The sequence below is a fragment of the Pelmatolapia mariae genome, linkage group LG10_11 (assembly GCF_036321145.2).
Source record: "Pelmatolapia mariae isolate MD_Pm_ZW linkage group LG10_11, Pm_UMD_F_2, whole genome shotgun sequence".
NCBI classification, from domain to species: domain Eukaryota; kingdom Metazoa; phylum Chordata; class Actinopteri; order Cichliformes; family Cichlidae; genus Pelmatolapia; species Pelmatolapia mariae.
Genome location: NC_086236.1, coordinates 52040417 through 52066745, shown reverse-complemented (window position 1 = coordinate 52066745; position 26329 = coordinate 52040417). Strand labels below are relative to the sequence as shown.

General features: G+C 39.5%; 1 protein-coding gene across 1 annotated transcript in view; it reads left to right on the top strand.

The window, feature by feature from the left end:
* The window catches only part of LOC134635430 (furin-like protease kpc-1), a 201651-nt gene that overhangs the window by 41681 nt on the left and 133641 nt on the right, over positions 1–26329 (top strand). The window contains exon 5 of the mRNA XM_063484815.1: positions 562–664. Within this exon, the coding sequence (XP_063340885.1) occupies positions 562–664 (103 nt within the window). The remainder of the gene's footprint in view (positions 1–561; positions 665–26329) is intronic.

Genomic DNA, 26329 nt, shown 5'->3' with positions numbered 1-26329 from the left:
CAGCGTTATTTTGTCATCGTTTTTATCGTTAACTCGGTTTTCCTGGGTCTTTTCACGTGTGTTATGAATAAATCTTCTTTTTTTCGGTACCGGTACTAGTTTTATTTTGTTGTATTTATCCGCGACACCTTAAAGGCCGGTCCGTGGCGCAAAAAAGGTTGGGGACCACTGGCTTAGAGTACTAACCAGGTGGAACCAGATCATCATCCACGGCACACCTGACCATTTCTCAAGGCACACCTATGTGCCGCGGCACAATGGACTGCAGTAGACAAGAATCTAACACTGTCTCTATTATTTTTTTACCTGCAGTGTTAAGAGCCTGTTGCACACTGACTGTTTTTTGCAGTGAACAAAAACAGAAAGCAGTTGATATCTGATTTATGCCATTGTTACAGTATATTTACTGTGTCCGCTAGTAAATATACTAACCAAGGCTCTGTGAGGATATCAGCGTGCCACCAAGTAGACTTGGGAAAAAGTAGAAAAAAGGAAATTATACTTTTTTGTGATGGTAACATTTTAATAATATTGTGTATATATGTGTCTGTGTGTGTATAGTTTGCACAGGGTGAGTACACTGATGCGACTGACCTGAATTTGATGCCGGTTTGGAGGAACAACGTTACTGGACATGGAGTCGTGGTCAGCATCATTGATGATGGTGAGTCTAACTTTATTGCAACAAACATGTTCACACACGTTATAAATAAAATAGATAAAATCTGCATTTGCTGGCAGTCAACATCTAAAAACTAAGGCACATTTTATTTGCAATATTTACCCTCTTAACGCTTTTAACTCAGTTGAGTATGCATTGCCTTTGCTTTACACAATTAGACCAGAAACAAACTTACATTTTTGAAAAAATATATTTCAATTAGAAACTTGCATAATGCAACAATTCTGTGCAATACTTCGACAAGATGTGTGCAGTGCGCATTAAAAAAACCCAAAAAACCCAAAAGATGTTAAATCGGCAAAGGCTTGTCAGGTTTGGTGTGACAAAGCTCAGCTCTGGCCCTGAGCGGAGAGGGTGAATGATTTATGTTAGTGCCCTCCTCCCCCAAGCCGCTACCACCGCCCTACCACCGTCATCTTCGTCTCAGTCATGCCACAATGAGAATTCATTTCTCTCTGATTGCTTGGATATCTGGCAACAAGGGAAATGAGAGAGCGGCATCTTATGGGCTCATTCATCAAGAACTAATTGAAGCCTCACTAGTCTCAAGTGCTGATAGAGCTGGAGTAGTTGTGTGTGCTGTTTTGTATGTGTGTGTTGAAGTCTTCACCTTTTTTTTCTTCTTCTTTTTTGCATTCAAGTGCCTCTGACTCTGCCCTCTGTGTGTGAAAGTGACTGGGTTTTAAGAAACAATATATCTGTGTGTGTTGATTCGCTGGTATGCATGCATGCATGCATGCAGGAGTGTCAGTTTTTGACTTCAGTGTCTGGTTTCAGGAAAAAAAGCTTGTGTTGTGGTTAGCCTCTTTGGACAGAAGGCCTTCTCTCTCTTCTGCATCCTTCTGCATACAGACTGTGTCTGTGTGTGTATGTTTGGGTATGGGTGGCACGAGGTGGAGGGTGGCTACAGAATGAGCAAGAAAGCGAGAGAGAAGGAGAAAGAAATTAAATAGAGGAAGGATATAGAGGGAAATGTCAGGAGAAAGCAAGAGCAAAAAGGATTCAGAGTGGGGCGAGTGTGTGTGTGTGTGTGTGTGTGTGTGTGTGTGTGTGTGTGTGTGTGTGTGTGTGTGTGTGTGTGTGTGTGTGTGTGTATGAGACATAGAGTATTAGACCTGCACCACTGAATCTCCTCTCCTCTGAGGCTATTGTACTCTGCTCCACCTCTCTGTATTGATTCCACTGGGCAAGAACCCCGCTCCTTTTCCTTTCTCCCTCCCCCCCCCCTCTCTCTCTTTTCCTTCTTTCTTTTTTCCTCTTTTCCTCTTCCCTTTCCCCTCTTTGTTAACTAGGAGGTGACTTTTTCCTTTGGCCGCCTTTTTTTCTTCTTCTTCTACTCCTCCTTTTTCCTCGTCTCTCTTTCTTTCCCTCCCTTTTGGACATTTTGCCTCTCACAGCTAAAGGATCATGTACACGCTCACCTTTAGCCACCTTTCAATCGATGTCATTGATTTTAATATCACAATGAAATAAATTATTTTCTTTGAGTGAAAGCACCCTACCGCCCCCTCCTACACTGTGCTCCTCCTCCATAGCCATCCTTCAGTTCAGTCCTTCTGTTTTAGATGTAATTGGCAATCTGAGACTTGTTTTCTAAAACTGTTGAATCACATTCATAGTGCCACCTTAATTCATATGCTTCCCTGTGTTTGCATGGACTATACCCTTTACTGTTCTCTCTACATGGCAGCATTACCCTGATTTCTCAACTTTGTGTATGCACTCTTTTGAGTGCAACACATTGAATCTGTGAAGATGCAAACGGACTTACAAAGTTGTGAGTATTGTACAATGCACGATTGTGAAACTATGTAACATTTATCTATTATTAATTTCAAAGTACTTAACTGATGCTGAGAAGAGAGGTTGTGCTCACCAGCTAATGCTTACACTGCCTCACATGGTTAGCAAGAAGCATTTGTTATTCATGGTGGTATTAGTTAAACAGCCTTGAATCAAATACTACTTACAGATGAGGAGTGAACCATTAGCTCCCCCTATGAAACTTAAAAAAAATATATATGTATATTTGCCAAGTGCTGTTAGACAGAGCAAGGAATTCTTTACACACTTTTCCAAACATCCTAGGTTTATTTTTCTTTGAAAACCCTTCTTTGGTGAATCCCTCCAGATTTGATGGTCTTCTGTCATAAACTTTGATCTTCAGTTCAACGAACAGATTTTCATTGGGATTCAAGTCAGGGGTTTGAGGAGGTCAGTCAATAATTTTCACTTTGGTCCTCTGGAGGTAGTTCTTTACCAGAAGTGACATATGTTAGTCTTCAAACATTTGTCATGTTGGAAGACAAAGCGACCATCCAGACTCAGTTTTGTTGCTGCCTGCATGAGGTTTTCTTTTCAAATCTTCATGTATCCTTGTTGGTGGTTCCTTCCACCCTGATGAGATTCCCAGTTCCAGGAGCATCCCTACAGCATAATACACCCACCACCATGTTTCACTGTGAACAATGTTCTTTGGGTTGTGTGTCTCTTCCTTCTTTCTCCAAATAAAAGCAACATGTCTAGCCTGTGTCCAAAGAGCACTAGTTTTGTCTCATCCGACCAAAGGACGCACTTCCAGTAAGCATAATCTTTCTCCAGGTCGCCCTTAGCGTACTTCAGTCTTGGCTGTTGTTCTGGGGTCTTTAGACACATCTCTCACTAGTTTGCTTTACAGAGTCTTTGAAGTCTTTTGCTTCTGTACTGTGTGGCTTTTTCTGAATTTCTTGATGATACATCTCACTCCAGTTCTTGAAACTTGGAAATGCTGTGATAACTTTGTATATCCATCTCCCGCTTTGTGAGCATCAACAATTCTTTTCCTCTAAACGAATGTCTTCTGTTTTCGGCATTTTTATTCTGTGTATAAATTGGAAGATATCCCTCAGTTTTAACTTGATTTCACAAGCTTTGAGTATAACAGAGTAAAAGCACATCATTGCACAGCAGTAGTTTGTGTCAGGGCTCAATAAAAAGGTCTGTTTCTCAAGGGGCTAATAACACTGACTGTGGTAGTTTTTTTTGTTGTTTTTTTACTGAAATAATTCTGTTGTTTCGTGCAAATAGAAAGAATTCATGCTTTCTAAAGAAAACTAATATTTTTAGAAATGCTATGTTGAAAATCCCTTGCTCTATTAGAAAAGCACTGGGAAAATTTTGTTGGAAAACTGTGCCACATGTTTAACACCAATCCCAGTTACTTTAGGTACAGTGGTGCTGGATACCATGCAGTAGTGATATGCCAATCAAAAGGTAGTCAAATTCTAAATCCTACTATGACTTAATGCTTATTTGACTCTAAATGAGACCACCATTCACAGCATGAATATCATGCTTTATTGAAGAAGACTTGAAAATAGCAATCAATATCATAAACTCATTAGAAATATATTTACCAACCTAATAAATCATATGAGAAGAAGAGTCATTTTCTCATCAACCTTTATTAGTCTTTATTTTGCAACCATAGCCGCCCCCTGCTGGCCTTAGAAAGGAAGCAGTTTTAGGGCATTTCACTTTTCAGACCCAGAGATGATATTTTATTTTATACAGTGTTCGCTTTTAATGTAGTTATTTTTGTCCCCAAACAAGTTCTGAAGATATTGGATAAAACAGTTTGTTTTCTCGGGTTTTAATACAAAAAAACCCTTTTTGAAAGTTTTGATATTATACAATGGATCTAAAAAAAAAAAAACAACTACCAAACTACCATACTGTGAGCAGTTTAACATCAGTATGAGACAACTTTTCATTCTACAGAGATCAACATTTTAGACCCGTTGTTTGCCATGTTGTTCATGTTTATCACTTCCTTACTACATGTGTCTACAACAGTACTCTACATTAAAGCTACTGGAAACTTCAGATGGATGAGTTGACCATATGTACATAAACATACAGGTTGTACATACACAACAGTGTAAGATAGGTGGGATATTTTTCCTTTTTTATAGACTAAAGGTGTAACTATACATCTCTGGTAAACACTAGCTATCTGGTTTGTATGGACATGTCCTGAAAGTTCACATAAAGAGGGCTCTATAGTTTGAGAAATGAGGCTCTTGGACACTTTTATAGCAGGACTAAAAGACAGCTGTCACACAGTGTGCACTTCAACATAAGCAGCGCTCATTAGCCTGTCATCAACGCATTATGACCGGTGAGTGGGATAAGGATAAAGATTCATCAGAGAAATTACATCCACCCCCCACCCACCTTGTCCCGCCACTCTACTACAATGTCCCTGTCACCCAGCTATCAACGCCGGCCTCTGTCCCCCGTGGCCAAGGAGTCCAAAAGCAGACTCATATCGATCGGTGCTTACGCCATTGTCATTACATGTCATTGGTATACAAGGAGACACAGGACACAAATTAGACTAGGAGATGGAGATAGAGCAATGAATGAATGAATGGGGGAAGAAAGAAAATAACGAGAATATAGAAAAAGAAGACTGAATACAGGACTGTTTCTTGCCACATTGATGTGTGAAGAGCATAGAAAGAAAAGAAAACCTTTTGAGTATACTTTCTTCTTCTGTAAACATTAATTTGAGCATAACTGCACTCTGGAGCGGATGGAGACATTGTGCAATTTCTTCTTTTTTTCATGTTTTCAGAAGAAACTGCTGTAAGATAAAGGTAGAAATTTATAGTTCCACCACAAAAAATTGTACCCCCGAGGAGTTAATGCAAGCTTCATATAGATGCAGAGCTTTAATTATGTTGTCATTCTTTATGTATTTATCAGGTGATGTAGGAGGTGTGATAAAAGATTTTATGGCTGATTATGAAGGCTTACGTAGCCATTCTAAGAGGCAGGGCTGTGTTTTGTGTCTGATTGACATTGTAAAGTCACACAGTGTGAGTACTATTGAATTGCTGTCTGTTCATGTTATATATTACTCAAAGGTACAATAGGTACTTTTTGAGGTCACTTAAAGGACTGGATGTTAGTTTTTGACTATAGTAGTGGAAATGGACATCGCTGTTCCGCATAATCAGTTTTTATTTATGTGGCTGGAGACTTCAAAGAAACTTTCACTAACACTGGCTAACAGCAGCTAACAGCGGCAAAAACAGCAGCTAACTGATAGAAAAGTTTGGGATATCCTCAACAATTAACCTTACAAACAGCAGACTAACAGCCTACACTCACTACAGATGAGCGGCGGCCACAGTAGTTTGGCCTACAGTGGCCAATGTAGCGAAGACCATGCGCTTGGATCGGGAAAGGTAACAAAGCAGAATTCAGTTGACTGCAATCTACTGACATACAGTAGGTCACTGAACTGTGCAATTGAATATGCTTTGAATTTTGTGTGCTGTAGACCATTTTTCATAATCTAAAATATAAATAGGGCTTTTGCCACAGTTTTTGGTGGGCCTAAAAACCTTTCCTTAGACCCCTTTATACATGTAAAAAGGAATATTCAGAACTATAAAGACTTAATAGTAAAAGTCAAAAACATCCAGTTAAATGCTATGAGCTAACATTGTTATCTTTAGTTACTTAGCTAATATAAAGCCACAAATGTTACAATAAATATGATCAAAGTTAACTATATCTCAGAGCGCTGCTGTCAGTATAAGCCTGTGCTGTACAGTATGTGTTATAGCAATAGGATAGTGTGTTACTAAAGTGCTATGTTAAGCTCTCCTCCTAACCACCATCACCCCACCAAGTCCACCACTGGGCCGTTCCTAGCTGCCAGACTTAACAGGTTCTGTTAATCACGTATATTTCATGGTCACTTCAGAACAGTCGAAAAGCATTTGCATACAGTTCCAAATAAAATAGGTGAAAACAAATATTATACGAGTATTCTTTTACATAAGATTGATATTACTTGGTGATCAACAGGTCTGTATGTGGTAAATTCATCACATATCAAGTTTGTACTTATGCCATATTTCCAACATATTTCTTAGTATTTGCATGTATTTGTTACAGTGTAAATTAACCTAACATATTTGCCCTATTCACTGTGTGCCAGCTATTACAGATGCACTCAGTGCCGTGTACAAGATAATAACGCTAATTATCTTTACACTAAGCAACAAAGTCCTCAAAGTATTTAAACAAAGCAGTTGCCAAGCAACACAGAACTACCTGTGCGAGCATATTTATTTTAAAATTAATATATATTAATATATATTAAGCTTTGAACAGCTGTGACTACGCTGTTGAAAGGTATAATTAACTGTCTTTTTTCAGGTTGTTTTTTTTTTTCTTTAGGGTAAAAGTCTCCCTCATGAGCTGTTCTTCAGCCCATGTTTTCAACACAGAGGGCCAAAGATTGTGCTCTATAATAAGGAAAACTTCAATTTTACAATTTGTGTCTCAGTGTCTTTGCATCACTGTCCATAAATACTTGTATGCTTGTGGTGCACATGCACTCATGCATTAAGGCACACTCCTGGCTTAACTCCAGAGAGTGTCATAAGCCTGTTTGTGCATGTGTGTCTGTAGGGCAGTTTGGTAGAAATGACACTGGCCGGCCATGTAAAAGTGTGTCTGACAGGGGGAGCGACAGAGTCAGCGCTTTTTTTCCTCCCCGCTCGCCCCCCGCTGTTCAATCCATCCAGCTGCTGTCACCACAGGGGAGCAGACAATCTATCAAGGCATCGGGATGCATTCTCCTCACCTGCGCCGCGCCTTTAATGAACAGCCAACATGATCCCGGCTGACAAGCAGGAAATGGATGTAATAAAGATTGTTTCTGCATGCTCTTTGCATCCCTGATAAATCACCTCGCTGTGCAACAGATACGGGAGCCACATGGAAATTTGATTTCACACGGCAAGGGGGAGGAAGAAGAGAGCAGTGGGGGGAAAAGAGAGCTGCTAGTGGCAGGGTCACTCTATTTTATTCCTCTTTTTCTCCAGCGGAGCAGCAGCGCAAGATGTGTGGGGGTTGAATGGAGGGGCAATTCTGTTTTCTTTTTTTCTTTTTTTTCCTTTAACCATGTTCTTATCCCACAAAAGCTCTGTTAAGCCCCTAACATGCCTCTATTTCTCTAAGTCCATAAACAATATCAGACAGTGTGTAGACCTTTACAGAGGTCTCAGTCATCATAACTCGATGTAATGTTATTGTGTGCACTACAAAGGAAACAAGGAAGAAACCTGAAACTAAAACATTTTATTTGTAAGAAAATAAGAACACTAAGTAAAAGTAAAAAATTAAACTACAGTTTTAGTACAATTCAGCTATTATAGTTGATGTATCAGGTGGTATTTCAGACGATAGATATAAGATAGTTGTGATTCCACTGATGAGTATGCATGTGATGATACAGTAATTATGAGGGGTTAAAGTGGGATTTAGCAGGTGGGGGAAACCTTAGATGTAGGTGGCCATGCAGCTGGGACAAATTTTTAAAATATCAGCTAAATTAACCCATGCTGTGAGTTCAGTAGATTTGTTTTCTTTGACGACCTGGCTACTAGCTCTGAGGTTTACTAGTCAGAATTTGACAAGTGCGACAGAACATCACCAGCTTAAGGTCAAATTCATGATACCTTTCTTTGTAATAATCTGAAACGATGGATGCCACAGTCGGCTGTGCACCTATTCAAATACAATGACAAGACACTTTATTAGGTAAACCCAGTTAGTTGACCAAAATATCTAATCAGCCAATGACATGGCAGCAAGCAGTGCATTTAGGCCTGCAGACAAGGTAGAGACAAACTGCTGAAGTTCGAACTGAGAGTCAGAATGAAGAATGAAGGTGATTTAAGTGACTTTTAATTGACATGGTTGTTGATGCCAGGGTTTTATTTCAGAAACTCGTGAAACTGCTGAGATTTTCCCATAAAACCATGTCTAGGGTTTACAGAGAATGGTCTAAAAAGAGAAACTATCCAGTGAGCAGCAGTTCTCTGGGTGAAAATGCCTTGTTGAGTACTTAAGAGGAGAATAGCCAGACTGCTTTGAGCTGATAGGAAGGCAACAGTAACTCAAATAACCACTTGTTACATCCGTATTGCATGGAATAACATCTCTGAACACACAAGATCTTGAACCTTGAAGCAGATGGGTTACAGAAGCTGAAGATCACACCAGGTAACACTCCTGTCCCCTCAGAATAGGAAACCGAGGCTACAGTTCACATGGCTCACTAAAACTGGACAATAAAAGATTGGAAAAACATTGCCTGGCATGATGTATCTCTATTTCTGCTTGAATGATATTGTAAGAATATGGTGAACTTGAGAACCTGATGTTGGGGGGATATTTTCTTGACGCACTTTTGGTCTGTTAGCACCACCTGAGCATTGTTTAAAAACTAGAGCCTACCTGATTTTTTTTGTTGCTGACTGTTTCTATTCCTTTGTGACCACAGTGTAACCACCTTCTGATGGCTGCTTTCAGCAGGATGAAGGGCCATATCAAAGAGCTCAAATCACGTTAAAGTTGATCTTTGAACATGGCAGTGAGTTCACTGTACTCAAACGGCCTCCACAGTCACCAGATCTCAGTCCCGTACAGCTTCTGTAGGAAGTGGTAGAAACGGGAGATTCACATCTTGAGTGTGCAGATGGCAAATCTGTAGCAAGTGCGTGGCACTATTATGTGAGTGCAGACCACTCTCTGATAGGTCCTTAGATCTGTAAGATTTAAGGAAGTTCTGAAGGGAAAAAAGAGGTCCAAGATGTACCTAATAAAGTGTCAAGTAACTAATAAAGTGACAACTTTCCAGGTAATCAAATGCCCCTTCCTGAGCAGTTCGTACCTTTCAAAATAACTGCTCATCTTCCTCACCTGTCCTCTCCTTCTTACATATTGAATGAGTGATTGTTGCACATTTGTTTTACCGTGCGAAATACAGTCAGAGTACCTTAAGCTAACAGTTAAAACTGAATGCAAATTTGTGATTTAATTGTTGAACTGTTTAAAACATTGCATTAGGGATTTTTAAAAACGTTGCGTAGTTAATGCTCGTGCCATTCTCTCGCATTGCCTAGATGGTGAAGTAAGGGCACCAGAACGCAATGTTATTCTCTGCGTGCATGAACACCACAGATGAGAAGGAAGAAATGAATAGAATAGCCTAGTCTGTTTTGTTAGCTGTCTCTGTGAACACATATAAAGCACACAATGGCCAGCTGCCATATCCACAGTATATGACTACCAGTTGATATTGCTTCTATATAGTTTGAGAGCAGATTTAACTGGAGATGCGACCAGTTATATTAAATTAAACTCATTAGATATTTGATAAAATACAGATGATCAAAGGGAGCAAATACCAATCTGCAGAAGGGGTTCTAGCAAACATTCACTCACATGCCTTACTGTCCAAAAGTCAGCGTAGCAGCCTTCTAACAGAACAGCATTTGTATTGTAGAGTACAGGGAGTGTGAGAGAAATGAAGGGGGTGAAGAAAAGAAAATAATGATTAGAGCTGGGGAGAAATAATAGTGGGGGAGCAGGCGAAATACATGGGGAATGGAATATAGGAGAATAAAGGGAGAGTGAGATTGAGATAGGGAGAGGATGGAAAGGGGAAAGAGTGGGATAGGGAGTGGGGTGGGGGGATGTAGATATGGGGGGTGGGTGAGTAATTTATGATTTAATCTAATGCAGTCTGGACCTGCTGTAAGTCACACAGACCTCAGCTGGGAAAGCAAGGGAGGGAGCGATGAAGAAATTGAGAAAGAGACATTAACCTTTCCTTGAAGCGAGTGTGGAACTGTTTTATCCGGCCACCAGCGACTCTTGTAAACCTTTTCTCCTCTCCAGCTCCACCTTCTGCGCCCTCTGATTTTACCAACTGCTTCTTTGGACTGAGTTTCCAAAACAGGTTATGTAATTATGATCACCTTTGGTTCCACAAAGTATGAATCAGAATCTACACTTACAGTTGATTCTGTTACTTTATTTTACTAAGGTGATATGACATTCTAATGACTGAGACCAATCATCTGATGATGGGTGTTTCTTTTGCACAGGAAGTGATGCCTGCATGTCTTCTAATGTGGTTGTGTTTAAAACTCCAGAGACTGTGATAGAAAAAGTAGAGAAACTCAAACTTCATCAGCAAAAATAAAGCCCAAGGAAAAAGCTGTCAGAAAGCCGCCTACACTGCTCGACTGATGAGTTATTACTGGGAAGCAGGAAAGTAAAGGCCCGAAAGATGCAGACAAACTCTATTAGAAAATGGGAAATTTAAGGTTTACAGCACTTCACATCAGTATGTCCTCCACAAAGTCCTTCTGTAGCTTAGTATGACGTAACAAAAGTCGATGCAACACAGCCTTCTTTAGGAATCAGTTGTTGCTATAGGCAATGCCGCTGGCATTTTGGGCTGTTTTTTGTACTTCTTAAAAAAATGAAATAAGGTTTCGGTTTGATTTTCTGAGATCACAAATGCGTCACACAGTCACATAAGTTTTTGGGTTGTGAAATAACCTTGAGTCGATCTGATCAGCAGCAAATATCGGTGGATTACTTTAACTGGACTCACAAGGGAGTTTGAGTGAATTATCACAAATAATCAGCATCATCAATAACCAGCTGCTGCCGCTGGCATTGCTGCTGGCACTAGAGAAGAAAAAACATGATTTTGGTTGCAGTATCTTAGATCATGCACTGTAGTGTATATGTGGTGCAGTGTCCAAGCAAGTAAGGCAGTGATCAGTCTTGTTCACCCTAAGATTTTACCACCTTATTCATGAACAAAACTCCCTGTTTTTAGAACAAATATTGGTCATAAGTTTGACGTAAGGTAAAATTTAAATTTAAATTGCACAAATTGCACATCTGTGCATTTTGAAATTCTAAACTGTTCCCACTGCACTATGCACCTGCAGCGGCTGACAAATAAAATTGTCTTAACCATAGACTGTATATAAAAGATGGGTGCAGCAGCCACAAAATGCAGTACACAACCCACTGGTTGTGTACTGCATTTTGAAGCCTCAACATTTACATTTTGGTCAACACCGTATTAGTTTTCTGGAGCCACAAGTGACCTTATTTAGATAAGAGGTTCTGCACCACGCAGCAGACCGTATTATTTGGATCGCAACAGTTTATTTTATTTATTTATTTTTGTATTAAGCTGTAAACATGAGCCAGCCTCCAACAGTTTGAGGAATTGCAGATTTTGGCATTTCTGACTTAGCTTTATTTTTCCATTCCACAGGATTCAGTTTAGTCTATCCATTAATTATCCCATCAGTTCATTTGTATTGCTGGGGTCAGTTTTGCTCCATGGCTAGGCCTTCTAACTTTATATGAAAGGGATATGAAAAGCCAATTTCCATCAGTTTAGTTTGATTTGGAAATAGTGGATCACAGGGGTGTAAGTGTGTTACGAACCTATCTAAGTGAGTTTTTTTATGCCAAGCATGTTTTTTTTTTTTTAAAGAAATCAACAAAACTTCTCATAAAATAACGTATAAATCTAAGAATATTTTTATAAATGAGGGATGAGAGTTACATATTAAATGTTCTACCATTATCTAAGAAGTAACTTATGTCATGCCTTCTCATTATCAAACAGCAAAATGTCTCCCTAATATTGCTCCGCTTACTCCATCATTCACTTTGATGGAGGAAAGAGAATCACCAGCAGCAGAGGGTTTGCAGTAGGCAGGATGAGTTATTGAAAAGCAATCTCTAACATCAGAAATGTGGTATGCCTGTAGCTAACCTGATAACCCTGATAGATAATTATATATAATTAATTAACTATAATGACAAAGACTAAGCAGCATAAGAGTGTGTTGTATATACCCATCTTTTTATTCCTTCTTTATCTGTACTATATCACTGTCATGTTGCCAGTTGACCTTAGTCTGTGGCACATGACCCCAGGCAAGATGTAGTTTGCACCAATCAGGGAGCTAATGCATAGAGACAGAGGACCATTCACACACAGCCATACCCACCTGAAATTTTGACCTGCCTGGCAATCTAACCTACATGTGTCGAGAACATGCAGACAGAAAAAAATGTTCTTCTTACTGTAAACACTGCATAACTGTGTTGTATAAGTTAACTATTAGCTACTGAATTATGCTACTGACTGGCAGATTTTAAGGATATAGTCAATAACAGTATTTAATCTGAAGTCTGATCATTTAACACCAAACAAAATTGGTTTGGAGATGTTGGAAATTAACACCACTAGAGGGTCACCACAGTTTTAAGTGTGTAGTGGTAGGTATATGCAAATGTTAGCATTTATATAGGCAGGTTTACCTTTTTAAAACGTTGTATTTTTCTCAAACTTTTAGTCATTTGAGTCGTTATGAGCCGTTAATGTAACTGTAATGGCTTTTTACCTTTGCACATGGAATATAGACATAGAATATATAGAATCACACATAGAATCAATAGTGTGAAGCAGCGTGGCTTCTTGCTGTATCTTCCAATCGCTGCTCTTCACACGCTGAAAACCCCGTGGACTCAGCAAATGACATAACATGTTATCGAGCTGCACCAGCGCCTACTACTGGAGCGCAGCTTTCATGTCTGCATCAATAATCTCTCTCTAGAGAGAGAACCATTTGCCTGGATAAATATTGGTTTTTGCGTTGGCCCCTGTAATGGCACCATGTGCAGGCGGCGGGGCCCATAAGTGACTAAGTGACGTTGTCTGTCACGCCGTTGGCAGGCTGGCGTGGGAGTCGTTGGCACATTGTGGGGTCTCTCCAACGCTCATTTGAATTCGCTCGTCCCCAATCATGCCACTACACTCAGCGACTACACACTTCCACACTCCACTCACACAGTACTCCCACTACCTGTTTGGGCGCCGTCGCTCTCATTTGCATGAAATAAGATGGAAATGGAGCCCTTATTTATGCCAACAGAAATGGAGTGTGTTATTAAGGGCACTATTGTGCAAAAGAGACGGCGGCGGTAAGAATACATTACAGAGGCTATTTCTGGAGTGGCTCGAGTCACACAGAGGGTAATGCTTTACAGGTCCCTGATGACTTCTGCACTCTGTAAGGGATATGTGTGTGTGCTTATGTGCATTTTGCATGTGAATGTGCGCATGCTAGTTCATGTGCATGAACCTGTCTATGATATTTTAGGGGTTATGTGTGCAGTTATTTACAGTATGTACTCATATGTGTGTGTGTGTGTGTGTGTGTGTGTGTGTGTGTGTGTGTGTGTGTGTGTGTGTGTGCGTGAGTCGATGTATACTTGCCCACACCTGGTGAACTTGATTCTAGCAGATGATCATATATATTGCCCAATGGATGGCTTTCCTGTGATTGACAATCTCTGTTTCTCTGGCTTCATTGTAAGTCTGTGTTGTGTAGGCTGGCCAGAGGGAGGTAGAGCTGTCAGTCAGGCATTGATACAGCACTTCGAAGTGTTCTGTGGGTCATTTTTGTTTTTAAAAGGGGCTAAAATGGGAGGAGGATAAAGGTCTACAGGGGGCTGTTGGCCATTATTTTGTTTCTTTTATTTCTTCAGTGAAATATAGGCAGTTTGTGAAGTGCTGTGAAGGTTTATGAAGAAAAAGAAAACATCCCTGTTTTCAGCTGCAGTTTATGCTCTCTCAAGTCACTTAAAAAACTCATTTAACAATGCAATGCCTCACAGTTATAAGAATGACTGGTACAGTAATGACATTAGTGATCTCTTAACATTACATTCAGTGTGTTAATTAGATAATTTTTTCATATGCTTTATACATAATGTGGCCACCATGCATAACCAATGATATTTCAGTCATTTTCAGCTGTGCTTCGTTTTGATCAAACTAAGGGATATTTTTATTTTATTGGGTACTTGCTACTGAAATATACTGTATACACTTTGTATAGGTGTGCAGTGCAGGTACTTTACAGGTGAGCTCCTTTTTCATCGCTGACAGAAGTGACGCCCAGTCTGGTCTTTTACGTTATGAACTATTGGAGTTACTGTTGCCTTCCTGCCAGGTTGATGCAGTCTTCCCATTCTCCTCTGACCTCTGGAATCAGCTGACATCTTCTTTATTTGGGGCCATTCTTTGTAAATCCTGGACCTGACTGTGTGGAAAATCCCAGTAAATCAGCAGTTTCTGAAATGTTCAGGCCAGCCAACCTGACAACAATAACCACACCATATTCAAAGTCACTTAAATCACCTTTCTTCCCTATTCTGATGCTCAGTTTGAACATCTGCAGTTTGTCTTGACCATGTCTGCATGCCTAAATTATAAAATGCATATGATAAACATGCCATGAAAGAAAAAAGAAAACAATTTTTAATAACCACTTTTAGGTGTTTGTTTAAGAATGTAAATAGACTTTGTTGTCCTGAACATTAAGGCTACGTCCACACATACATGGGTGTTTTTGAAAACGGAGATTTTCCATTTTCGTCTTTTAAAAAAACATCCTGTCCACATGTGCACTTTTGAAAAAATATCTCAGTTCACATGTAAACGTCAAAATCGAAGTCAAACGCTGTCAAGAACATGCCAAATCTTAACTGTGTAGAAATGTTGGCCAATCAGAAGTTTAGAAGCCTGTGGTGGAGAGAGTAAACGAGATTTTGTGCCTGGGTTGCATCACTAAATTTCCGTTTTCCCCGTCCACACCTAAACGCAAAAACTGAGTTTTTGAAAATCTCCACCCTGGCAGGAGTTTTTTAAAATCTCCGTTTTTAGTGACCCAAAACGCCCTTTATGTGTGGATGAATGGCCCAAACGCATAGAAAAAGCTGCATTTTTAAAAATGCCTCTGTATGTGGGGACGTAGCCTAACACAGCTAATGTACTTTTTGCTGTAATGTACTTTTTTTTTTTTTTTTTGCTGCTGATACAACCAAATTTCCCCTTGTGGGACAATTAAAGGATTATTCTATTCTTCCATACTACTTGACCTGAAAGAATTTTCTGGTTCATATGTTGAAAGCATTTTAGCCAGCAGTCACTGTTTGTTGTCTTCCATTTTACATCACTGTGGTTTGAAGTGACAGGTGAGAGGTTTAAGTAATATTAAGAAATAAGGATGTGAGAAAAAATCTGAAGGTGTTAAAAAAATTTCAGGTTAATTCTGCTAATACAGAATAAAATCGCAACATTTGAGTAGACTACATTATAAAATATAGACTGTATTTTATGATTAGTTCTGTGACACAACTCAAACATCTCTAAGAAAGAATAATAAGAAAACCCAATACTGACAAATTCTTATATTAAAAATCTCTTACTTTAAATTCTTGTTGGCTTTTTTTTTTTTTTTTGTAGTGTTTTCTGAAAACTGCATTAAGTAAAACTGCACAGCCTAATTTTCTTGTCACCTTTTACTAACCCCAGTGGACAGCTTGTCCTTTCTTTGACCTGATCTGACCTCTCTGACCTTTTGCAGCTAGCCCAAACCTGAACCTGCACCACAGCTAACCCTTCACTGGCCCCTTGGTGACTGGTGACATTTAACCTTATCATGCTAGCCATTCCCAGGCTGCCACAACGCAGCAAGACCATGCTGGGTAAACACTATGAGTTGAGTGAAGCTTGCATGCTGACATGGACACAATTCATAGCAAAAGAAGAGAGAAAACAATACTTGTAAAATATTTAGTCATCAAAAGCATGAAATTATGCTTTTCACTTCTCCTGCCTGTGTGTTTGCTAGTCATCTTTATTAAGAGGTGGATTTTGTATCTTATTTACCAGCTTATAGCGAGATTACCTGTCATGGAGTGCAGTGTTACAGGCACCAGATCATTTTTTGAAGCATTTTATTTTGTTGCTGCTGTGTGTTGTTGTTTTTTTTTTTATTTACATGTTTTCTAATGGAGTTTATTAGCATGTGAGTCGCAGCCTTAGTGCATGTCTCATCTGTCCTCCTGAAGGGTGGCCATTTTGAAAATGTTAAAAGAAGAGAAAGCGGAGGGGAAAAAAAAGTTGCCCATTAACTGGAAATCTCCCCCTCCCAGGGCTAAATTGGTGTAAATACTATTGTTCCCCTCTCTGTCAAAGATATATGGAATGTTGTTTCGCTGATGGCTTCAGTAAATGCTGGAGCCAGGGAGGCGTATAGATATAACAGATCTGCTCCAACATTACATCTAACCACTGGGCTGTGTAACTGGCCCTATACTGCATTTGTCATACGATGTGTGTAGGTTGGCATGTGTATGCATGCGGATGTGTGTGTGTGTGCTTATTCATAAGCACTTAAGAGATGGAAACAAAACGGCAAGCAAATAGAGAAAATAAAGAGTAGAAAGAAAGAAAGTGGAAATTGAGAGAAAAGAGAGTTGTTGTTGGGAAATAACACATCAAATAAGCTAATATCAAGACCACTGTGGTCCCATAAGTTCTCCATTCAACCAGAGGTCAAACTGGGGTCAAGCTCTATTGATTTCTTTCCAGGCTTTGTGGCAGTATTTCTTACTGCTAATAGCAAGTGCAGGCCTTTACCAGCACTGGATGCCATTTCTCTGTTACATTACGGGGGGTGCAGGGGGTTATTTCTGGTTTCACCTCTCACATCCCAGCATAAAGCACAGCCCATATTCTGCTGGGAGAAACAGCATCATATACTACACATACTAGAAGATTTCAGTGTGTAAATTTGTTTGCATCTGTGTATTTGTCACGCGCGTGCAGACCTCTGTGTGTTTGTATGGGTATAAACTTATCATTTTACATGTGAGCGTGTGTGTGTGTGGACCTATATCTGTGTGTTCCTGGTGTGCAGTGATGGATCACAGCAGTTCCCTGTTTACCTAGCCTCATGATTTCCTGTGCGTGTATGTAACAAGTGGAGTTTGGCAGGATTAATGAGCCCACGGCTTGCTGAATGGGTGTTTGGCTCCGCAAAGCACTCCATCATGGCCTGATGCTGCTACCATATCCCTCACAAACATACGCACACACAGACTAACACACAAAAACACATACACACATACATGATAATGCACTCTGCAACTCACCACTTACCCCTGCTCTTAATTACACATGCTTAGCCAAGTCCCATTAAACAGCACCCCTTCCCCCCCTCCTCCTCCCAAAAGCTAAACAACGTTAAAGCATCCACATTTCTCATAGAGTGCCTTGTTTAAATATAGTCTGCACTCTGCTGCATGTAGGAGGTAAATTGTTCTAATATGTTTGCTCCCGAGATGCACAGAGGAAGAGAGAGTTTCGACTCAGTGCCAAAGATGTTATTTTCATGTTTTCATTATTGTCAGATTTGCTTGCATGCTTGGATTTCATTAGTATATACTCTGAGAGTTTGTGTGGCATATACTGTGACAAGCCCCCTGGTGGCTGTTCTTGCAGTCATTGCCCTGAGGGACTCTAACATACAGTAATGAACAGTAATGTGGATTTAAACGCACTACTGAGAGCAGCCTCCAGTAGAGTCTAGTACATATGTGCATGTAGGTGAGTAAAATCATAAAAGCCAAAAGATTTTATAAGATGAATAATAAAGCAAGAAAACCAGTAGAAATACTGAACAGGAGCCACATTCTCTTTATTCTGCTGTTAGATCCCAGCACAGGTACTCTGTGCCACATTACGTATAACCATGCTTTTTCCTCTTATTATCAAGAAATGGAAACAAAAATAATGTAACGATAAAATTTATACGGTTTCTGAATGATCTCTTACGCGTGTGCTCACATTCAAACTTAAGGCTGTGGGTAAATGTACTGGGTCCTATGTAGCGCTTTTCTACTCGACTTGAGCACTCAAAGCACTTTATACAGCATGTCTCATTCACACAGCACTTTTTTCTATGTGTAAGTGCATCTGTCTAATATTCACACTCATGAGCAACTCAGGGTTAGTATCTTGTCCATGGAGACTGGAGAAGCCAGGGATCGAACCACCAACCTTCCAATTAATAGACACGCTATGCTGCCTTAGCTATAGCCAAAGTCTTTTTTTTTTCATAGCCATCACATGCCTGTTTGTTTTGCCCCTAAAAATCAGATTACCTTAGCCAATGCTGCACGGGCTTTACCTAATCTCATTTTAGATCCCACTGCCTCCTGACTGTATGAAAGTGTGAACGACTGAAGCATTAGCATTGTCGCCGGCTGCTGTGTAAATTACCTGCCATCTCAAAGCTAGGTGTGGCTAATATTTGTACAGCACTGCTTGCATTTTAAACTAACCTGCTTGCTAATTATGAAGATAACAACAGCAAAGCTGTTTGCTCTGCTGAAATTACCCTTTTTTTCTGAAGCTGCAGGTTTTTGTGGGACCTTGCGACAAAGACAGTTTACTGTATCACCTTCAGCTACGTTCACTCACTTATAATTTAGTTTCTGAGCTTTTAGTTAATCACAGGTTGTTAATCTTAGATGATGCAACATTATGTATTATGTCGTCACACCAGCTTGATTTTAAGGTCAGCCCGGTGATCGTGTAAGTGATACACAGGGCTCTACTGTGAATACTAAGGAAATTCTCCCTCATTTTGTGTACATATGTGATATTTATATTCTTGCTTCTTAGGTATTCTGTAGTGGGATTTTTTTGTGTGAGAGCCACAGTTGAGGTTTGTCGTTGTGTCTCGTTTCGTGCGGTTGGATTTTATATTTGTGTGTGTTTGTTTGTGTGGCCAGAAAAAGGGGGGCGGGAGAAGAAAGGAGGACAGGAGGGTAGAGCAGAAATCAAATCACTTAATTGCTGCATTTTTCATCTCCATCTTTTGTTTTATGGCGGCTGAGGGCCGGCGAGCAACTCTGGCTGTGATTCATGGACGTCAGGGAGGCCTGTGAGCAGCGCCATCCCTCATCAGCCACTCGCGTACCCAAAGCACCCACACAATTACCGTGATGAATATGACTTGTTTTTGTTGTTTGCTTTTCTGTTTTTTTCTTACATTCTTTTACATTGCTGCCTTCATCTAAGTTTTTTTTTTTTTTTTGGTTTTTTTTTGTGAATCGGGGGGCGCTTAATGCAGTCGCTGAGCTGTCAGAAATAAGCAATTTACCATTTCAGGTTCATTCCTTCTTCTGCACCCTCTGCTTATGAGAGCTGAGCCCACTGAGACTGGGAGAGAGCAGCAGATATAGACAGATAGGAATGCATGGAAGGAGAGGGGCGGGAGATCCAGATAAGGAAGAGATAAATATAGTGAGGGGAGACGAGGGATGTGTTCAGAGATGCTGCGAGCAGATGCAGGGAGTGGAGGATATAAAAATGGAAAGAGGGAGTGGAGATGTTGTGAAAGCGGAAGGAACGGAAAGGTGCAGGAAGTGAGCAGGAGATGCAAGGAGATATCACATGTCTGAGAGAGAGGGAGACGTAGAAGATGAGAAAGAGGTGGATAAGGAAAGGGATGGTGAAGGACAGATAGTGGGACGGTGGGAGAGAGAGAATGAGAGCAGCAGCGGAAGGAAAGATAAGGCAAAAGAAAGAGAGCAAGGAGATAGGGGGAAGGATGAAATCATAGAGAGAAGCTTTGTAGTATCACATTGGGTGTGTGACATGTCAATACTGTACCCCCTGCCTGGTTGTGCCTCCTCCTTTGATAGCTACAAGAATCCAGTTTATATCAACAGAAAGCCTTTAATACTGACACAAATGCAAACACTGATGTGGATATTTCTTTAGGAACGTGAGTAATACATGATATCGGAGCCAGAAGCTGTCCCTTTTTTCAGGACAACGATGTATCTTTAGATTATTTCAAATCTTGACAACTATTACTAAGATTTTGTGGAGTTGCACCTGAGAACTTTAAGAACAGGTTCAGTAACGTCGCCGTTATTGGCTCCTCATTAGAAGCCTGTAATTTACTCTCTGATTTACATCTTAATTAGGCGGCAGTACAAATGTCAGCTTTTACTGGAGTCTTTCAAATCTCACTCTGGCCTGCTGACGCTGATGTATTACACAGTTGTGCCACAATTGCTGAGGCACGTTTCTTGGAACCTTCCGCCCTTTTCTCAGAACTCTAAACACAAAATCCAATTTTCAAACTGTATTCACAAAAGCTCTGGCTCTTCTGGTAAATCCCCACAAACGCATCAAAACACTCTTGTCTGTGCACAAGACTGCACGATAAAGCATGAAACCAGCCAAAACAATATTACTACTGAGCATTCATTACACCCTATCAAAAAATGGAAAACACAGTGTTCATGATACGTAACTCGAGTCATTCCAAGCTCATGTGGAGGTTTTGCTGTTCTACAAAAGTTACAGAAATGGAGTAAAACAGAAATAGACAGCCTCCAAACCCAAGAGAAGTATTGTACCAAACATTAATCAAACATACTAAATGTTTTTATGCACTGTAGACCTCAAAAGGCTTATACCTCATGATATAATTTACTTAGCAAACTGGTAAGTATGAATAAGTGAACATTATGTTACATTTTGTTTTATTAAAAAAAACCTGTATCTTCATAAATTGAAGTCTGTCAATACTAAGCATCAGAACTAAATATTCAGAACTAAATATGTACCTCCACATACTACTGAACATACCACTGTAAGGTCAGCAAACGTATGTGAAGAGAACAAAAAGAGAACAAAAGCATGACAGTGTTGGATCTGGTCTGTTTGGTTTGCTGATGTGACGATGTCAGCAAACCAAACCAATCCCATATAAAACCTTGCTTTAATATAGGAATATAACCAGGAAACAACATGTTTGCAACCAGCTGGTTTGCAGTCCCCTGGCAACACCAAACTTTTCCTACTGGCAAGGTTGCCATCTTATTTTACTTTAGTGTAACTGAGCCAGAATTCGATTCAATTCAATTTTATTTATACAGCGCCAAATCACAACAACAGTCATCTCAAGGCGCTTTATATTGTAAGGTAGACCCTACCATAATACATACAGAGAAAAACCCAACAATCACAGTGCGACAGTGGGAAGGAAAAACTCCCTTTTAATAGGAAGAAACCTCCAGCAGAACCATGCCCAGGGAGGGGCGGCCATCTGCCGCCACCGGTTGGGGTGAGAGAAGAAAGACAAGACAAAACACATGCTGAAGAAGGCGAAGAAGAAAAAGAAGAAACATTATTAGCCATAGGGCTACTGCCAACCATTGCACCAGGGCAGCATAGAGGTAACAATCCCCATTTTGCTGCCATCAAACATGCCAGCTTGGATCCTTACAGTACTGACGCTATTGTCACATTTTTAGATCAAGTCAGCTTGATAGCAGACTGAATTTGACTTATAATAATAATAATGCTAATAATAATAATAATAATACATTTTATTTAAAAGCGCCTTTCAAGACACCCAAGGACACTTAACAATAGAATAAAACACATATTAGAACAATGACAATAAGCTCACAGTGAATATGCAGACTTGAACAGATAGGTGTTGAGTTGAGATTTAAACTGGGGGAGAAAACCAATGTTTCTTATATCTGGTCCCACAGCCTGGGAGCAGAGCAGCGAAAAACTCTGCTTCCCATAATGCTGAGGCAGAACGAAGGCGCAGCAAGTTGGATATAAGAAGAAGATCGAAGTGAACGGGCAGAAGAGGTAGTGCTTAACAGGTCAGAAAGGTAAGGAGGAGGAAGGTTATGAAGGGCCTTGAAGGTGAGCAGAAGAAGCTTGTATACTATTTGGAATTTCATAGGAAGCCAGTGAAGTTCCTGAAGGATAGGGGTGATGTGCTGGTAGGAGGTGGCTCTGGTAATAATACAGTGAAGTGATAGTATTGAGACTATTACTAAACTTATTGCCATTTCACTGTTGTGTCAGTTGACAACTGACCACCAGTGGTTACAGACCTGGTCGCCATCTTTAAAGCAACCATTTTGACGGCAACAAAATTTCAAGTTCATGTTTGCAGTAATTTTGTACATGCCTTCATCTACAACCACTGTTTCCCCTAGTGTGATTGTTGTATTATTTTTTTTATCCCAGCCTCATCAGCGGATAAAAACTAATGTGTGATTTCCTCTTATTCCATGTGCAAAAATATCCCAGCAGCTCAGATTTGATCTGAAATTACTTATTTTTTAAAAAATATTCTGGAACTGTCCTTAGTGTCAGTCTTTGTCAGTTATGTCTAATAAGAAACACATACGGTCCAGATACATGTATTAATCCCCGCCACACCCCTCTGTCTTCACAGAGTGCTGTATTTTTATAGTAATTTTTATCCTCAGCATTTAAAATGTTACCCCCGATAAACACCCTCCAAATTATAATAAGTAAGAAAACCAACACCAACAGTGAAACTAATAAAAACTAAACCAAATTAAAAACAAAACTCAAAATAAAAACAAAGCCTAATTAGAAAATACAAAGCTATAATAACCATGCACTGTTACTGCGAAACTTGAACTCACTCTTGCTCACTTTGCACTCTGAAGTGGCTCTCATCCGTTTTGTCACGTCACGAGAAACAAGTGTGAACAATTTTGAATTGTTGCGTTTAAGAAGTGACATCAGGGCTGTAGTTGTGCTTTGTGCATCACAGTGGAAAGAAATGTGTTTTCATGAGTGAAAATGTGTTTAGAGTTTTCCAATAGGCTAAATTAGCTCTGAAAATTGTGCATAACTAGGTGGAAACTGTTTTAGGTGTTACCAAATGAATGAGTTATTTAATAAATTCGATCAGGATGGTGAGAATTTGGTGGGAGTTAGTGTTTTAGCAATTCAGAGAAACTGTAAAATTCTCACGACAGTCTCTCCTCCATAGAGACAAAGATTACTCTGTTGGCCGTAGAGTTGTGCAGCTGTTACAAGCTAAAAGCGTGGATGTTTCTTTTAGTTAAAAATTTCAGGCTAAATACAAATGGTCAGCGTATCAGGATTTTTTTGTGTCTTCAAAAATAAAAATTGTTTCATATAAAATCTGCAATGCACTAAAAAACCTCTTAGTCCATTAAGGCTTATTTCACATTGTAATGAATAACTATGTGTTTTATCAGAAAGTGTACAAGAAGAATTTGTATACAAAATTGATTCATTGGTCATTAATGATGGCTCTGTTCCATTAAGTACCCCTAGAGAATCAGCATGCACAGTGCCAGAGCCCTGGAGCCAGCTTGCCTCAAATGGAATGCAGCCATATTTAATCTTATTAATTCCATCTGTGCTTTTCCAAGTCAAAGTGACTGGCTTCCCTCGTTTTTAACCTTTGGCTCGTGGTCGGCTCCAAAAGTCATTGCCAGTTTGTTCCGTTCTGGCACATCACCTTTTAGAAAGTGTCAATAATTACAGTCAAAAAAAACAAAAAGGAAAAAAGTACACCCTCAATCAATTCTAAGAATTTACATATCAGGATATAATACAAAATCATCCTTACTAGGAATGAAAATGAGGTAAAGTGAAATGAAGAAAAACGCATAACATTACATCATGTCATTGTTTATTTAAGAAAAAGTGTATTTGCAGAAGCAGTGTATGAAGAACTGAGTACACCCTGTGATTCAGTAGTGTGCAGACCCAACATTAACAGCAACAACTTGAAGTTACGTTTTTCTGTATGACTTCATCAGTCTCTCACATCACTGCGTGGAAGTTTGTCCCACTTTCCTTTACAGCATCACTTCTGTTGATTGAGGTTTTGCAGACATTTGTTTATGCACAGTCATTACAGCATCTTCATTCTTTTCTTTGTCAGCCATTCTGTTGTATCTTTGTTACTGTGCTTGGGATCATTGTCCTGTTATGTATCCTGCCATGAACTTTAACATTTAGCATGCTAGCTGAGGGCTGTAGAGTCTGAGATGTAGCTCTTGAGCTTTTTGGGGGGGGGGGTAAAAAAATTATTATTATGAGCTGATATGTAAAATCTGATCTGTGCTTTTTAAATTGTATTTCACTTTTTATTACACTTTTCTTGGTAGGCCAGAAATTTCTCTTTTAGCCTTTAAACAGCACATTGTCAGATCTGTTGGCTAGATGCTAAAAATGTGCTAATCGTGCAGCAGACTGTCTGTGCAGCATTTGTAAAATAATCATAAAATCACCCCCATTTTTTTTAAAAATATTGCAACTTAACTGAGCAGTTGCTGCCATCCAGACTATTAACCATCCATATATTTTCAAAGATCTCTGCCTCTCATGCTCATATAGTATTTGCGCAGGTATATAAACACACAGAGGCTTTGATCACACAGTTGGCAGCGAGGTTGCCTCCCCATCGTCTCTCCATAAAGGAGTGTGTTGCACTGGGGCCTCACACACTGCGCTAAACATAGAGGGAGAAACAAGAGAGGGAAGATAAAACAAAAGCTAAGCCTCAGACGTCATGTCCGCTCATCACTTTGTTTGTTTGTTGCCGTGTTTGTTTGCATCCCTCACAGCGGTGGACAGAGGCGAATTGAAGCATAGCGGGTAGAAGAAAAAGAGCTGCACGCAGGGATTGTGCATGTGTTTTTGTGTACATCCGAAAATTTCAGATATCCACGCGTGTGCTATTGTGGATAACCTGGAAAAACACTATTTTGTCTTTGACTAGTAACATTTTAGAAAGCGGACCCAGCTGATAGCTGTTTTCTACTAGTGATCGGTTGTGTAGTACATTAGTAAACGGGGTGGGATAAGGCCTTTTCCTAATGCGATTGTCAGTCTGATTAACAATCCTTTATATGACATTTGTGCTTTTTTAATAAAGGGAGAAAAAAAAGTTTGATAAGATAAATTAAAAAGCAAACATTTACTATATGCAACAAGTAGAAACAGTATAAAAGAGGAGCGACAAAAAAATTGTGCAAACCTTTGGAGCAATCAGCTCAGTTACAAAAACACTGTAAAGCAAGCCTGCCTAAGGCACAGGCAAACAGTCCCCAGAGGAACCAAACTCAGTAGTTCACTTAAGTGTTCTGTAGATGCTGTTTAGTTTTGTTGTACATACACAATTGTACATACCTATATACCATAAATATACAGGTTGCCATGCCTATACTGTATATTTAGTAACCCCTTATTTCTTTCATAATTTATTCTAACTTCTTTGCACTCTCCATCATTGCACATTAAATATAAAACTTGCTGCACTTGTTGTTATTATCTGTATTGTCTGTTTTTCTATTCTGTTAAGTACATTGAGAGCAAAGAAAAAGTTGGAGCCCAATTTTGTAAACACCATAGTGTGCCACTGGTTTCACTGGTTTAATGAGAGGTAGAAAATTATATCAGTGGTGCTCATTGGTTGATTTTTTTTTCTTTTTAGGTGTATCTTTATGTTGGTTGTAAAGATGATGACATTCATGTGTCAGGAAGTCATTGATTATTTTTTCATATTTTACTGCTGCCACACTCATGACTTCAGTGCAGGTAGAGCCTCTATGTCTCCTTCTCATTTCATGGCATCTTTTACATTTACTTTTCAAAACATTTAGATGGGTTATGTTTTGGTTCAAATGAAGTTTTTTATTAAATACCAACAATGTCCCACCACCTCCCATAAATAAATACATTAGTATTGGTGGGACAAAGTGTTGTATGTAGCAATATCTCTTTATTGCTTCCTCTTGCAATACTCTATTGATACAACGAGGATAGATTTTTTAAACATGCAGATGATTTAGGTCGATTCCTTCTTACCAGAGTGACCTCTTCATTAGTCTTTATCATCTTTATAGTCTTTATAACTTATGGTATAGCATCATATTATAAGCTACTCTACGCATCCCCTAGCTGTCAGCGATGGTCATTTAGTATCTAATGTGCCATTTTTGGGAATGAAAAGTGAAGCCAGATTTGTTGCCTGTAATAAATGAAGCTTCAGT